This window comes from Temnothorax nylanderi, unplaced genomic scaffold, assembly GCF_030848795.1.
Source record: "Temnothorax nylanderi isolate EJ_2023f unplaced genomic scaffold, tnyl_v1.0 TNYL_tig0233_pilon, whole genome shotgun sequence".
In the NCBI taxonomy this organism is placed as follows: Eukaryota; Metazoa; Arthropoda; class Insecta; order Hymenoptera; family Formicidae; genus Temnothorax; species Temnothorax nylanderi.
The window spans coordinates 136,473-151,208 of record NW_027249295.1 but is presented as its reverse complement, the minus strand read 5'-3'; the positions used below and the strand labels follow the sequence as shown (position 1 = coordinate 151,208).

The window sequence follows — 14,736 nt, the reverse complement described above, 5'->3', positions numbered from 1 at the left end:
CCAGTTTAATCACATATTATGTACGTTACTCTACCGTCATGTCCGTCATTCAGACCGTGCCTGCGTAATACCCCGATGATATAATTCGCATTGATACCGTGACGCACGACCGTAAAACAGCCTGGTTTTGACACATCTACCACAGTGGAACCGATCCGACGTGTATCCTTCTGCTTCTTGGAATTCTTGGAGCCGTGGAAAACGCCGTCTAGCTCCGGCCACAACGCACGGAACTCATTTGGGTGCAAACTGCTCGGCTCGCTGCTGACGTTGGCACTGGTGAGCGCAAGCGGACCAACAATCTGGGCGACGCTGCGCACAAACTTGTCGTCGGGCACGCGGATGCCCACAGTATCGACGCCCGGGTTCAGAGCTCGGTTCAGGGCAGACGTGCGTCGCAAGCATATCGTGTAGGGTCCAGGAAGTAAATACTCCAGCATATTGACTGGGATGTCATCCAGGATGCCCCATGTACCTACCTCCTTGACATTGCTCAGGCAGATTGCGAGCGGCTTCCTCTCGTCTCGTCGCTTGATCTCGTACAGCCGCTGGACAGCTCGCGAATTGGCGGCCAGGCAGGCCAGACCATATACTGTATCCGTTGGTATCGCAATCACCTTGCCTTGCCGCAACAGTTCCGCCGCCATTGCGACACTCCGGTCACCGCCGCAGAAGAAGTGTTTCTCCTCCGGTCCGAGCATATTCATTTCTTCCTTGGCTTTATTCATAACGACTTTCATGGGGCCCATTGACCTAGGACTCATGATATATCGAACACTTACAGAACTCCACACCTATAAAGAGAAGAAAACCATTAGAGTTTATACGTGAAAAACGATTTGTTTGAATAAAATGTTAAAACACAAATGTATTCTTAAAATTAAAAAAGTCCTAATTAATGATATTCCTTACTTATGTTAAATTCTCCTGCTTTAAACATATAAATACATTTGCTCTAATTATAATTTAGTAGCAGTACAGTCATTTCCTATTTATCTATCAAATTTTAATTTATATTCAAATATTCTATCGAATCGTTTTCCTCTTTCTTCTCTTAAGAGCATAACAAGTTTTATTTCTTCTTTCTTTTTGTTGAAAAAATACCTCAAATTTTAATATACAGTATACAGTTATGCGAGTCATATTCTTTTTCTTCTCAGATCTGTTATAGTTTTACACTATTCTTTCTGTCTTTATAAAATATTATATCATTTTTCCACATTAAAATACTAAATCTTTCTGAATTAAAATTTATATTACTAACTTTCTGGTGTAATTCCATGCATCCTATAGTAAGCTAGCTCTAATCTTACTTCCGTTTTTAATTTAAAGTTTCTCCAGTTTACAGAAGTGGCAATAATTTAAGAATGAATCACATAGGTACGTCAAATCGTTTATCCCCTCCCCCGCCAGATTATTATTGCGATTGCGATGTTAAATTTACCTGTGAGTTTAGTCGACCCGCCACGTGAAAGAACACGCGTGATTGCAGCATCTGTAGAAGAATGTCATAGGCTCGTCGGCGGACCGGGTCTGCAGCTGGTTGAAGTAGGCGCGCGGATGTGAGCACTTGGGGCAACGTTCGCCCGTTGACCCCACACCCATCCACGCGGATTCGGCGTCGAGGATGTCGGCGCGTTCCTTGCCCGTGAAGTAGGTGCGCGAGGTTACTCGGTGTTTTTCCGCTATCTGGTAGATGTACGGGCACGTGGGGCACGCGAATCGATTGCACAATCGGTTCTCCTGGAACCTGAGAAGATTAGCGCAGTACGGACAAAATCGTAGTACCATCCTTTATTCTCGAATGTTGCGTATCCCCCCCCGTGTCCACCTGACACTCTGACACCTGTCTGTCTGTCCTGTCTGTGGCACTGGACTGGCATTTATTGACTCAAATAACTGGCTTCTTCTTCTTCTTCTTCTTCTTCCGTTTAATGGCACTTAAGTTCCGATCGGATAGTAACGGCCATTATTCTCAAATAACTGGCGAGTGGCATCATCGTGAATCGTGGCATCAGAGAGAAGGATGAGAGGCGCAATGACGGCGATTTTCTTGGGACGCTTTTGCTAGGCCGTACAGTAGCGCCACACATCCACTTTCAGGAATTGGAACTACGAGTCACATCCACTTTTCGATACTGTCGATGAATTTGGTTCATGTCCGTGCTATGTACAATTCTAATGATTGATATCCCGCAAAATGCATAAAACGATAATTTTTATTTATTTCTTAATAAATACTGTAGATAATTAGTTTTTAAAGGTGGAGCAAATTGAAACAAGACTGGAGCAATTTGTCTGTGCCTTGAGAATGTACAATTCTAATGATTGATATCCCGCAAAATGCATAAAACGATAATTTTTATTTATTTCTTAATAAATACTGTAGATAATTAGTTTTTAAAGCTGGAGCAAATTGAAACAAGAATGGAGCAATTTGTCTGTGCCTTGAAAATGTACAATTCTAATGATTAATAGGGGGAGACCGGGGCTAAACCGCCAACGGGGTTGAACCGCCAAATCAAATATCTCGGAACCTGTATATTGTGCGAACTCGCTATTAACATTGTAAACGCTGCTTATGGTACCCATGTGACCAACGGAGTTTCGGCAGGTTACCTGCCGTGTTATGATTTTTACGAGGGCAAACGTGTTTTCGGAAGGTGAAAGTGAACTTTTCTGCGCGTGGAAATATTGTAATATCTGCAATACTGTTTGCTCTCCAAATCTCGAGGTACGTGATTATAAAGAGTAATGCATGCTGAACACGAATCCAGTGTAGTTTTTTCATTATCGTTGATGTCTAATATTTCGTGGGCGATCAAACCTGAAACTTATGTTTGGGGCTTATCCGCCAGTAAGCACCCGGGGCTGGTCCGCCAGTCTCGTCACTGTGGCGCGCCGGGCGCACGACTTCAGCTCACGGCGATTTCAGGTTAGGTTTCCCTCGAGCGTGATTCTGTCTTCCCTTGCACGTGCGTCAGTTTGTGTAGGAGGGAAATGGTACGCACGTATCGTCGCAAAACGGGTGTTTTGGCCGACCGAAAAGATGGCGGACCGTTGTTTTCGAGATCGCTCACGCCCACGGCACGTCGGCGAGGTACGGCGAGGCACGGCACGGCTCTGAGATCCCGCGATTTCCGCGCGAGAGTTGACATGCCGCGCGCGATGTAGATCGTCCCGACTCCCGGCCGCGGTAAATCGTCGTTGTTGGTCGTTGTGTCAGTGACAGTCGCGCGTGCGACCGCATCGTCCAGCGTTCGCCGCATCGTCTCGGCGTCATTGTCGCCGCCGTTGTAGTGGTGGTGGTGTCGGTGGTGGTCATCGTCGTCGTCGTCGTCGTCGTCGTCGTCGTGGTGGTCGTGGCCGTTGTCGTCGTGGTGGTCGTGGCCGTCGTCGTCGTGGTGGTCGTGGCCGTCGTCGTCGTGGTGGTCATGGCCGTCGTCGTCGTCGTCGTCGGCGCGTCGAGGAATCGGCGCGAGGACGCCGTCGAGTCGGTAAAATGGTCGCGCTCCACCGCGAGCTTTTCTAACCCCCCTGTCGCTATTTATCGCTCCCCCGCGAGAAACGCGGCTTGGTTAGGTTGCTCGAGGGTCCGCGCTGATCCTATGGCACCGGAACGCCGTCACGCGTATTCCCCGTGGTTGCCCGCGTTGACAATGTGACGTGCCGTTGGGGAGTTTACGATTTGGTTAACCTCTGTATTCACGTGCCTAAATTGTTTTATGGAATAGGTAAAACAATTATTTTTTAATAATGTTTTGCATAAAAATTTTAAATAAATTTTTATATTTTTCTCTTATAAAACAATTATTAAAATGTATCCTATCATTTTTCAGGATTAGATGTACGTATATGTATTGAAAATGCAATGTGGCGGATTAGCCCCGGGGGGGTGGCGGTTCAACCCCGGCATTTTTGAGATTTCAATTTTTCCACCGTTGTCGTTTTTGCTCTATACCGGTTAAACAAAGCAACATAGATAAAAATTTCCTATATAAATTTTGTAGCTAAAGGTTCACTCTTTACAGTGGTATACCACATTTAACTAAAATTATTTATTTTCTTGTTAAAAATCGACATTAAAAAAAAACTGGCGGTTTAGCCCCGGTCTCCCCTATCCCGCAAAATACCGGAAATAAGTTGGCGCTGGAAGTTCATATTTTTTAATAAATTTATAGCTCAAACGATTGCTCCATAATTGCTCCCTCAGAATCAACAATTGCTCCCTTTTTAAAATGATTATTTTTTAAGATATTAAAAAAAAACGTAAAATTTCTCATTTTTACGCAAAAACATATTTCTAATAACTCTATGGAACTAAATCCGGCATAGAACGATTGCTCCTTAATTGCTCCTTATTGCTCCATCATTATTTTAATGATTTATTGCATTTTTATTGAAAAATTAACAAATTAATCATTTCACAAGTGACGCCACCGCCACTTATCGGCCGCCTATTGTAACTATGGCTCGGCAGCCATTGGCGGAAATATTCAAACGTAATATAATAGCTCTATCGTTTATAACTATTACTACGTTTACGCGAGCGTTACTTGTGTAGTAACTTACGATACGACAAGGCACAGACAATTTGCTCCATTCCTGTTTCAATTTGCTCCACCTTTGAAAACTAATTATCTACAGTATTTATTAAGAAAAAAATAAAAATTATCTTTTTATGCATTTTGCGGGATATCAATCATTAGAATTATACATTCTCAAGGCACAGAAAAATTGCTCCCTTTTCGTTTGAATTTGCTCCACCTTTGAAAACTAATTATCTACAGTATTTATTAAGAAATAAATAAAAATTATCGTTTTATGCATTTTGCGGGATATCAATCATTAGAATTGTACATTCTCAAGGCACAGAAAAATTGCTCCCTTTTCGTTTGAATTTGCTCCACTTTTAAAAACTAATTATCTACAGTATTTATTAAGAAATAAATAAAAATTATCGTTTTATGCATTTTGCGGGATATCAATCATTAGAATTGTACATTCTCAAGGCACAGAAAAATTGCTCTCTTTTCGTTTGAATTTGCTCCACCTTTAAAAACTAATTATCTACAGTATTTATTAAGAAATAAATAAAAATTATCGTTTTATGCATTTTGCGGGATATCAATCATTATAATTGTACATAGCACGGACATGAACCAAATTTATCGACAGTATCGAAAAGTGGATGTGACTCGTAGTTCCAATTCCTGAAAGTGGATGTGTGGCGCTACTGTACGGCCTAGCAAAAGCGTCCCAAGAAAATTGCCGTCATTGCGCCTCTCATCCTTCTCTCTGGTGGCATCCATCGGAAACATCGATACTTGTGATACAATGCATCGATTTAATTCGATGTATCGTGAAATCTTAAATCTAATCGATGTATCATTCAATACATCGAATGTAAATATATATAAATGTGAAACGCAAACATGATCATATTTTTAATACCCCAGTTAAATAGAAAGCCTCTTTTTTATTAAATCACCTTTTTCTACTAATTAATATAAACAACTTTTGTCTGAAACATTTTTTTATTTGCCTTATACTTTTTGAGATATTCAAAGAAAACTAATTGGTAATTTTTTTAATAATTAGCTTACGATATCTCAATAAATGTTTGTCGGAGGGAAAAGTGGTACAGGACTTTTTGAGTTTTTGATTTGGTCTCAAGAATATGCTTTAAGGGGATCCTAAAGCCGTCTGTAATACCGACACTTAACCTCAACTTGCGAAAACATTCGCTTTATATAAAAATTCTACAATGTATTATTACAAAAAGACTGTGGCGTGCCCTGCGGATTACATCCAAAAATACGATACCGTTGTCAGAATTAGGTTTAGACTCTAAACAAAAAAGTTATCTGTGAAAAAGCATTATTGCAAACTTACACTTTAAGTGTACGTTTGCAATAATGCCTGCGGCGGAGCCCCTTCCCCCGCATAATAAAACTAAACAAAACTCCCAGCGTGATACCTAACTGCTTGAATGAAGACGCTTGATTATTTGTGTACTGTTTATACACGCATGTGTATATAGTACATGTGTATAAATAGTACACAAATAGGCGGGGGAGAGGCTCCGCCTGCAGCGGAGCCCCTTCCCCCGCATAATAAAACTAAACAAACTCCCCGTTCAGTTTCCCAATCCGACGACTGGGGTTGAGTTGCCTAGAGTTTCGACTCTAACCCGAACAATTTACTCTGAGTAAGGCTGTGGCTCTGAACGGTCCGAGTCGCTTTTTGGGTTAAATAAAAAGCGGCGGGAGGTATACAAATAAGTTATGGATGGCCGAAGAAATGCCATTCTTACGGCTATTTATGCGAGCAAACAACTGTTCACATTATTGTTCAGCGCTGCAACGCTGGAAAGTGATGACGAGGAGGACGAGTTAGCCGAGGCATTTTTATTGGAAGCCCATCTAAAGGTTATTCTACATAGAAGTCGTAGTCGTGAGTTGTAAGAAATTGACCAATCACAGATTGAATATTCTCCTGAACTAAGAATGTGATTGGTCAATTTCTTACAACTCACGACTACGACTTCTATGTAGAATAACCTTAAGGCTACGTGGCCCGTCGAGGAAAGTTGTGCGAATTGAAGGTTATGTGGAAAACACAGTCCCAAAATTTAATACAAAACAATTCCGTGAAAATTATCGAATGCTGCCTAGCACATTTGCACTGCTAGAAAATTGTCTTGGACCTATTTTGGCAGGGGATACTGATAATAAACCTTGCATCCCTGTTCGTACGCAATTGCTTGCTTCGCTGTGGCTGCTAGCAACACCAGATTCTTTCAGGTAATGTATTTATATAAAATTAAATGCATGAATTTAGTAACCTAACAGCTTATATTCAATATAAATGCTGATTGTGCTGTTCTTATACCAGGTCTGTGGGTCTGAAGCATGATCTCGCAAAGTCATCTGTGAATGCCAGCATCCAGCGCGTTGTTGCAGGTCTCAACGACATGGCAAAAAATGTCATTAAGTGGCCAGCAGGAGATTATCTTGATTCTGTGAAACAAAAGTTCCAGCGTCTTTCCAATATACCAGATGTAATTGGTGCGATTGATGGCTGTAATATAAGCATTGAGGCTCCTTAGGTTTATCTTATTACATGTATTATCATACTTTCTGTATTGTTCATATGGTATATTTTTCTGTTTTGTGCCCCAGGAACACTCACTGCATTATAAGACAAGGAAAAAAGATTATGCTGTAGTTCTTCAGGCAGTGTGTGATTCAGAACTAAGGTTTACTGACTGTTTTGCTGGTTACCCAGGTTCAATGGGTGATCGACGCATTTTCCGGAACTCTGACTTGTTTCTGGATGCAGAGCGTAATGTGAATGCTCTCTTCCCAAATGGTGAATACATCATAGCTGACAAGGCATACCCTGTGTTGTCATGATGCATTCCTCCCTACATTGACAATGGTCGCCTAACACGAGTAAGTTTCATTGAGAATTTATCTTGAGTCTGTTAAACAGAGCTGTCTGTACCTATCAGTGCTTTTGAACTATTGTGAATTTTCTTTTTCAGGCACACAAGCGTTTCAATACAGTACTGTCGCAGTCAAGACAAGTCGTTGAACGTTCTTTTGCACTGCTGAAGGGAAGATTTCGACGACTGAAGCATTTAGATATGAAAAGGGTAGACTTAATTCCAAGTTTTATTCTTGCTTGTTGTGTGCTGCACAACATTTGTCTGCATGGGCTTGAAGAGGACCAGGTAGAAGAAGATAATGTTGATGATTTTATTGGGGAAGGTCTTGAAGTTGTAAGGCAACAAGAACGGGAGAATGATGATGATGATAATAACAACATACGCTTTCAAGAGGGTGAAGCTAAGAGAGCCCACCTTGTGGCCCTTCTCGTAAGAAATGATTGACAGATCGACTGTTTACCTATAAATACAGTTGTAACAAGGATTGTAATAAATAATATACAAATGAACATAAATTTCTTTATTCTGCAAACATCTTCTATAAACATCAGTTATAAGTAGAAAAAGACGCATTTTCGCAACAGAACTAAAAATATAATAATTAGAAAACAAAATTAACTTTTATACTCTAAACAGACTAGAGAAATCAGAATAAACTGTAGACAATCTTTCTCTCTCTTTTAAATTAAAGATATTGATATTAGGACAGTACCTATATCTAAACAGGAAACAAAAATAATATTAATATTAAAATAAATTTGATAATACTCTTTGTATCTTACATTACTATAAGACAATGCTTAAAAATATCTTTGGATAATGACAATCACATGTATCAGGTACAAAATGTACACATAAAATTATCACAAATTAATTGGCACTTCCAGTTAAGTACAAGGCACATACTACGTTTACGCGAGCGTTACTTCTGTAGTAACTTACGATAATTCACTCGTTTACGCGGAGTAAATTATCGTAAGTTATTACAAAATCCCGTTTACGCGAAGGAATTATCGTAAGTTACTACAGAAGTAACGCTCGCGTAAACGTAGTAACAGAGTCACAGTTGCACTACTTATTTATGAGCAGTTTACTGATGTATACTAAAAATATGTTCTGATGTGTGCTCTTTCTCAATTGCTACGTAGGTACAGATTTTTTCATTTATCAAAATGTTATTTGTTATATTGTGCCTATTTTGGAAAATAGCTCATGCTGTTTATGTTAAAATAGTACTATTAGATGCATTTGCTGCTGACCTAGCAAATTAAGCAATTAAGAAAGAGCACACATCAGAACATATCTGTAGCATACATTAGCAAACTGCTCATAAGAAAGTAATGCAACTGATTCATAGCTTCTCTACAAGCTTATTCATAACATCAGTAAACGCTGCAATTCCTTTATTCTGCACAGCAATCACTGCCTCATGTCGTTTTTCCCTTGTTAATTCCCTTTTCTCCGCATCTTTGCGAAGGGTCTTAGACCAAGCCTCTAATTCTCTATTCAGTTTGCTCTTCTTTGCCTTCTTACTTTTCTTCTCAGAATGCCTGTCAGCCTCCATCTCTTCAGAGGTCTCATCATCGCTACTAAAATCATTGCCTACAGTTGTAGAGGCTGATCTCTTTCTTCTTGAGGAGGCAAGAGCAACAGGTGTGATACTTGGTGATTTAGAAAATATTTCATCCAACTCATCATAGAATTTACACGTCTTCGGAGCATTCCCAGACTTAGAGTTATGGCCCTTAACAGCCATGTACACCTTCTTTATGTTTTTCCACTTGTTTTCAGTCTGAGTGGCAGTAACTATTAACCCTGTTTTTTTTATGTCCTGGGCAATCATATTCCATACTGCATCGTTCTTTACAGTAGTGCTTGCAAAATTTGGCTGATTAGCTTTCCAGGATGTAATTAGTGTTAGAACAGCATTCTTCGTCCACTTAACTAAAATTTACATAGACCAAGAGTGTACTACACTGTTATGCATACAATTTGACTGACTTAACAACCCACACCTACCTTTTTCTTTACTGGTTGCCTGGTTTGAACACCCTGCCTCTAGTGTCAAGCATGCTGCATTATCAGAAAGTGAGCCTAAGGTCTCTGATGATGACATGCTCGTTTCAGGAACTGCAACGTACAAGAACAATGTAAATCCTTTCAACTATTGGAGCAGTCACGAATCACCTGGCCTATATGAGCCAAATTCAATACATATAATATATAACCTAACCTGTATCAAATTGTAAGGCAGTTGGTATGAGACTGAAGAGCCGGAGATTTCTCTCATTTTCGAGAACGCAGTACATATTTTTATCTGTTAACAGAGAAAGATATATTATTGCAACAAAACCAATAGGAGCTAGTTCGACACCTAACCTCTCCCTCGCAATTCCCGTTCACAACACTTGAGTCATGTACTTACCAATATTGTCGAACACGACAATGTGTCCCTCGGCACGGACAATCTCCCCATTTTCCGACCTCACCAATTCGTGGCGAGTCGGGTCCGCTTCTACAGCATTAATCTGATTATTCTCGTCACTCATGTTGAATCACTCTCGTCACTCAATTTCAAGCTTGCCGCTGAAACACGCCGAGTTACTTCTTAACTGATGAAAAATGGTAGGTTGAGAATTCGACTCTAGAGTTAACTCGATTACTTCAACCCAGCGATCTGAACGCAGTCTATCGAGTCAAAAAATACTTACTCGGATGCTATCTGAACGGCATCGAGTTAATATTTCTACTCGGAGTAAGGAATCTGAACGCACCCCCAAACTGCTTGAATTAAGACGCTTGATTAGGATGCCGTCCCATGCAGGACGGAATTTCGGAAAACGGAATCTCGGAATCATTCTGATTGTTTAGCCTCATGGGGCTTGTACTGTGCCCTTAGGGTGCCGTCCCATGCAGGACGGAATTTCGGAAAACGGAATCTCGGAATCATTCTGATTGGTTAGCCCCATGGGGCACAGTACAAGCCCCATGAGGCTAACCAATCAGAATGATTCCGAGATTCCGTTTTCCGAAATTCCGTTTGCATGGGACGGCACCCTAATGCTGCGTTCCCACTATACGCGTCGCGCGCCGCGTCACGACGCCGCGTTATGAGTTATCCAATCAAAACGTTTCATTTTATGACGTCATTTCCGACGCGAGATCTTGCCATAAAAATGAAACGTTTTGATTGGATAACTCATGACGCGGCGTCGTGACGCGACGCGCGACGCGTATAGTGGGAACGCAGCATTAGTTGAATTTCTGAACGCACATACTTGGTGCTCGGCGTCGGCGCTGCGGCGCCGCTGAACTGCTCGGTCACGTTCGTCCTTCGTCCATGACGTCCATTTTTGTCGCGTTTGTCTCGGTGAGAGGTTCTTTCTCATCACGCTGCTACAGGTAAGTAATATCCGCGAGTAATTACGCTATTTGCGTCTCTACTCAGATAATCTACTCTATTACGGTAGCCCCAGCGAATCTTGTTTCTATTTATTCCAACGCACGATTTTTTATATCGAGACACTTTGAGACGTGTCTTTCGCTTCTTCGTTGAATTGCGGACACGTGGCGGACGTTCCGTTCTCGAATCGCGAAAATCAGATCTAAAAATCGACTGTTTCTTTTTTACTGTAGGTATCTATGTAATTTATAATAATTTTCGCTGAAGTGACGATCTCCCGACATGGTTAACGGAAGAATCCCATCGGTCTTCTCCAAGACCTATGTCACGCCCAGAAGGCCGTATGAGAAAGCTCGCCTCGACCAGGAATTACGCATCATCGGAGAGTATGGTCTCCGTAACAAACGCGAGGTGTGGAGAGTAAAGTATACTCTGGCCAAGATCCGTAAAGCTGCTCGTGAATTGCTCACGTTGGAGGAAAAAGATCCAAAGCGCCTCTTTGAAGGTTGGTTATATCACGAGGTTATATCAGTTTAATCTAATCAGAAATGTATTGCATCTACAAATGTGTCACAAGCACATATATGTTTATAGGCTGTGGTCCATTTGACACTACAAATGCTTTGAAGCGTTTTTCTTCTCTGTCTTTCTTTATTGAAAGAAAGAAGAAGAGGAATGCTTCAAAGCATTTGTAGCGTTAAGTGGACCACAGCCATTGACATACATTTACGTATGCAATACATTTCTGATTAGATTAGACTAGTGTGCTTTAACCCTGCAACCGTACATGTGGGTCATTTACGTCCTCGGTGCTTTGACTATATGGTTCGGCAGCAAAGGTTTGTTTACCTAACGCGATTGAATTAACAATTACAAAATTAATTTTATAACATTATTGTTTAAACTTGTAGTTAAGATCTCAAGAAACACCTATGAATTTTTTCAGAATTTTTGGTAAAGTTTTAGATTATTTAATATGCTGCAAACGCAAATGACCTATATATACTGTTAGTGAATGCTGAAAAAGAATGTACAGTTGCAGGGTTAAATAACTATGTATGTAGTTGACATAAAAATGATAGGAAAACACATGATGATAACCCATGACACCTCTTGTCTGAATGCTTTTGTAGAAATGAGTATGAAGATTCTGAAAGATTTACGAAAAATTTTTTTTTAGTTTTTTCTAAATTTCTATGTATAACACACAAGAACGTTTTCACAGGAAATGCCCTGCTGCGTCGCTTAGTAAGGATTGGCGTATTGAATGAAGCTCACATGAAGCTCGATTATGTATTGGGTCTAAAGATCGAGGACTTCTTGGAACGACGTCTGCAGACCCAAGTATTCAAGCTAGGCTTAGCTAAATCCATCCATCATGCCCGCGTTCTCATTCGCCAACGTCATATTCGGTAAATAATAATAACAATATGGTCTTTACTACAAGAAGAAAAAATATCTGAAAAAAGAAGAAAATGTTTTATTGTCGAGAAAGAGATTTTTAGTTTTAAGCACAATTTGGAAGTTTGAAGAAATGCCTTAAAAAATGGGCAAGAAGTGGTCGAATAATCCTCGCGGCACACTTCTAATCTTTGAGGCCAGATAAAAAGCCTGGATTAATCACCGGTTAAGGTTATATAAGTTCCTTTTTCGGCTTCAGACCAGGCTACATACACTCACATATTATGTGCTAAATGATCGATTTTGTTAGATCTTAGATTTCTGTAATTGGATTAAAATTCTGTAACTTGATTATTGAGTATAAAATATCCCCTAAAGATATTAAAATTTGTAATTATTTTGTCAGGATACTATTCGCAATATTTTTTAAAAAGAGCAAAAAAAAGAAATTATATTTTTTAGCATTTTATATTGTAAAATTACGTTTTAATGTGAGACTTTATTATTCGGATGTTTTACAATGCTAAAAATTGAATGTTCACGCGTTTTCAACAGAAATTTTATATTGAAATGCATTAACATTTGGCGCGATGTCGCAAGGTAATATTACAAACGAATTCTATTACTCAGGTACCAAGACGATGAAACCTTATCGACCGGACCTGGTTGATTGCGTTCACTGAGTCGAGAATTCAGTTATAAACTTAATTTGATTTATGCAGGCCACTTAAATGCTGTTTATCGGCACTTAACGTCTGTCGAGTTGTTGAGATTCTTTGTTCTCGTCGAAAAAGAGGGATAAGTTTTGGTAGAGTCCTTGCTTTTTGTAACGAAAGAATTTGTGACTAATCTACGATGCAAGCCCGAGGAGACCGAGTGATTAGTAGCCATCTTTCGTTGCAGAGTGCGCAAACAGGTGGTGAATATTCCGTCATTCATCGTGCGACTGGACTCGCAGAAGCATATCGATTTCTCGCTCAAGTCGCCCTTCGGCGGCGGCAGACCCGGCCGTGTCAAGAGGAAGAACTTGAGGAAAGGAAGTGGTGGTGCCGCACCAGAAGAGGAAGAAGATTAAAATGATTATTACTATCGCCATTTATTATATCAATAAATATATAGCGCGATAATCGATTGTCACTATTGTTTTCCTTATTTTTCTTCCTTCTTTCAAACAGAATCATTTCAAACGTTATTCTTTTCAAATAAAAACTCAAAGTATATGTAGAAGATGCATCTGAAAAATGGAATCTAAAATTTGATTGAAATGTTTATTGAATTTGCTGAAAATCCTTTTTTCTATTTTATTTTCTTGAATGTATGATGATTAAATTTGCATCTATATTTTTGAATGAAAAAAAGTTCAAGTTAAACTGAGTTTATAACTACCTAATTAATTTATTCAATCATTACCGTGATATCGTGAAAAGTTGGTCCGCAAATAATCCTTCGAGAATGTGAATTATGCATTTGCACTCAAAATGTAGCAAAATTTGGCAAATTATCAACAATTTTATTTTATGATTTTATTAGACGATATTAAATTCTGTTTTATGATGAAATATACTTACACGGGAGTATATCCTTCGCCGAAGATACAAATAGTACTTTTTACCGAATATCTAGTAAACAGTTTTTTTTATAAAAGAAATTTTATATATATATATATATATATAATAGTGTATCGATTACAGATGAAAATTATAGAAAGCAATATTTAATTATATAGAATAAGAAATGTATTGTTTTCTGGTGCTTATTATTATTTATTTATGCAATAAATAGAAATTGCAACATAAAAATATATCTTTTGTTATTTACTTTTTTTAAAATACTAGCTAGGCAGAGAAAGAGAAAGAGAAAAAAGTACGAAGAAAAATATGTGAAAATTTTCATCGATATTTCTCCGTGGCAAAGATGAGTTCTTAAAGACGCAACTGCTGGACCATTAAATATCTCCCGTCGCGTGTCACCCTCCATTAGAAGTGTCGAACACCCCAAACGACGCTCGAAGGGCTCGTAAAAAGTATCAAGAAAAACTTGTTGGCGAGAGATTCATTATAAAAGTTAACCTTTGAAGTCGACGAGATTTCATCTCATTCTCTCAACGGTTTTATCGTTAAGTATATCATTCTACGATGCAAAAATTATTTCTATCAAGAGAGCTGATAGGAATAGTTATTTTATCGTACGCTGTGTTATCAACAGTTTAATATCAATTAATAAATAAATTGCTTTCTCACTATTTTTAAGTGTGCAAATTAGGAACTTGGACATTGCTTCATCAACATTTTATTTCGCTCACAAAGCTCCTCTTATGAGGAATTTCCGAATTTGCATACTTTTTTTATTTTTATATAACTTTCATAGAACGTTTACGAGTTCCAAATCCTCTTCTAGGTGCCATCCCATATGGACTTTAGGGCCTGGGACAGGTCCTTAATCAGGTCCCTAATTTTCTTTATTTAAAAATTTTTTAAAA

The 14,736-nt window shown here is 39.3% G+C and overlaps 5 protein-coding genes across 8 annotated transcripts; 2 read left to right on the top strand and 3 right to left on the bottom strand.

Annotated features, from left to right (window-relative positions):
• Window positions 1–5: 5 nt before the first annotated feature.
• Window positions 6–764, bottom strand: Tcs1 (Threonyl-carbamoyl synthesis 1). Its single transcript, XM_071717993.1, has one exon. It carries the CDS (start codon window positions 762–764, stop codon window positions 6–8), a length of 759 nt encoding a protein of 252 aa, XP_071574094.1.
• On the bottom strand, window positions 655–2,074 carry Polr3k (RNA polymerase III subunit K). The gene is made up of 2 exons (XM_071717978.1): window positions 1,445–2,074; window positions 655–794 (listed from the first exon to the last, which is right to left on the bottom strand). Exon 1 carries the CDS (start codon window positions 1,789–1,791, stop codon window positions 1,453–1,455), a length of 339 nt encoding a protein of 112 aa, XP_071574079.1. The 5' UTR covers window positions 1,792–2,074; the 3' UTR covers window positions 655–794; window positions 1,445–1,452.
• Window positions 2,075–6,090: 4,016 nt separating this feature from the next.
• Window positions 6,091–7,968, top strand: LOC139779584 (uncharacterized). Of its 2 annotated transcripts, none has more exons than XR_011719934.1 (5): window positions 6,091–6,463; window positions 6,558–6,806; window positions 6,898–7,070; window positions 7,185–7,457; window positions 7,550–7,968. XR_011719934.1 is itself a non-coding variant. In XM_071717984.1 (5 exons), the coding sequence occupies exons 1-4, from the start codon at window positions 6,288–6,290 to the stop codon at window positions 7,416–7,418; spliced, it is 825 nt and encodes a 274-aa protein (XP_071574085.1). In that variant the 5' UTR covers window positions 6,099–6,287; the 3' UTR covers window positions 7,419–7,457; window positions 7,550–7,968. The 2 variants fall into 2 exon arrangements, 1 of the variants encoding a protein (XP_071574085.1); XM_071717984.1 differs by having other exon boundaries at window positions 6,099–6,463; window positions 6,898–7,063.
• On the bottom strand, window positions 7,959–10,295 carry LOC139779583 (uncharacterized). Of its 2 annotated transcripts, XM_071717982.1 has the most exons (5): window positions 10,165–10,295; window positions 9,879–10,039; window positions 9,687–9,770; window positions 9,473–9,583; window positions 7,959–9,397 (listed from the first exon to the last, which is right to left on the bottom strand). In XM_071717982.1, the coding sequence occupies exons 2-5, from the start codon at window positions 10,000–10,002 to the stop codon at window positions 8,805–8,807; spliced, it is 912 nt and encodes a 303-aa protein (XP_071574083.1). In that variant the 5' UTR covers window positions 10,003–10,039; window positions 10,165–10,295; the 3' UTR covers window positions 7,959–8,804. The 2 variants fall into 2 exon arrangements, with proteins under 2 accessions (XP_071574083.1, XP_071574084.1); XM_071717983.1 differs by lacking the exon at window positions 10,165–10,295 and having other exon boundaries at window positions 9,879–10,125.
• A 411-nt stretch (window positions 10,296–10,706) lies between these two features.
• Rps9 (ribosomal protein S9) lies at window positions 10,707–13,394 on the top strand. Of its 2 annotated transcripts, none has more exons than XM_071717981.1 (4): window positions 10,707–10,855; window positions 11,124–11,361; window positions 12,082–12,268; window positions 13,161–13,394. In XM_071717981.1, exons 2-4 carry the CDS (start codon window positions 11,139–11,141, stop codon window positions 13,330–13,332), a joined length of 582 nt encoding a protein of 193 aa, XP_071574082.1. In that variant the 5' UTR covers window positions 10,707–10,855; window positions 11,124–11,138; the 3' UTR covers window positions 13,333–13,394. The 2 variants fall into 2 exon arrangements, with proteins under 2 accessions (XP_071574082.1, XP_071574081.1); XM_071717980.1 differs by having other exon boundaries at window positions 11,090–11,361.
• The last annotated feature ends 1,342 nt before the right edge of the window (window positions 13,395–14,736 follow it).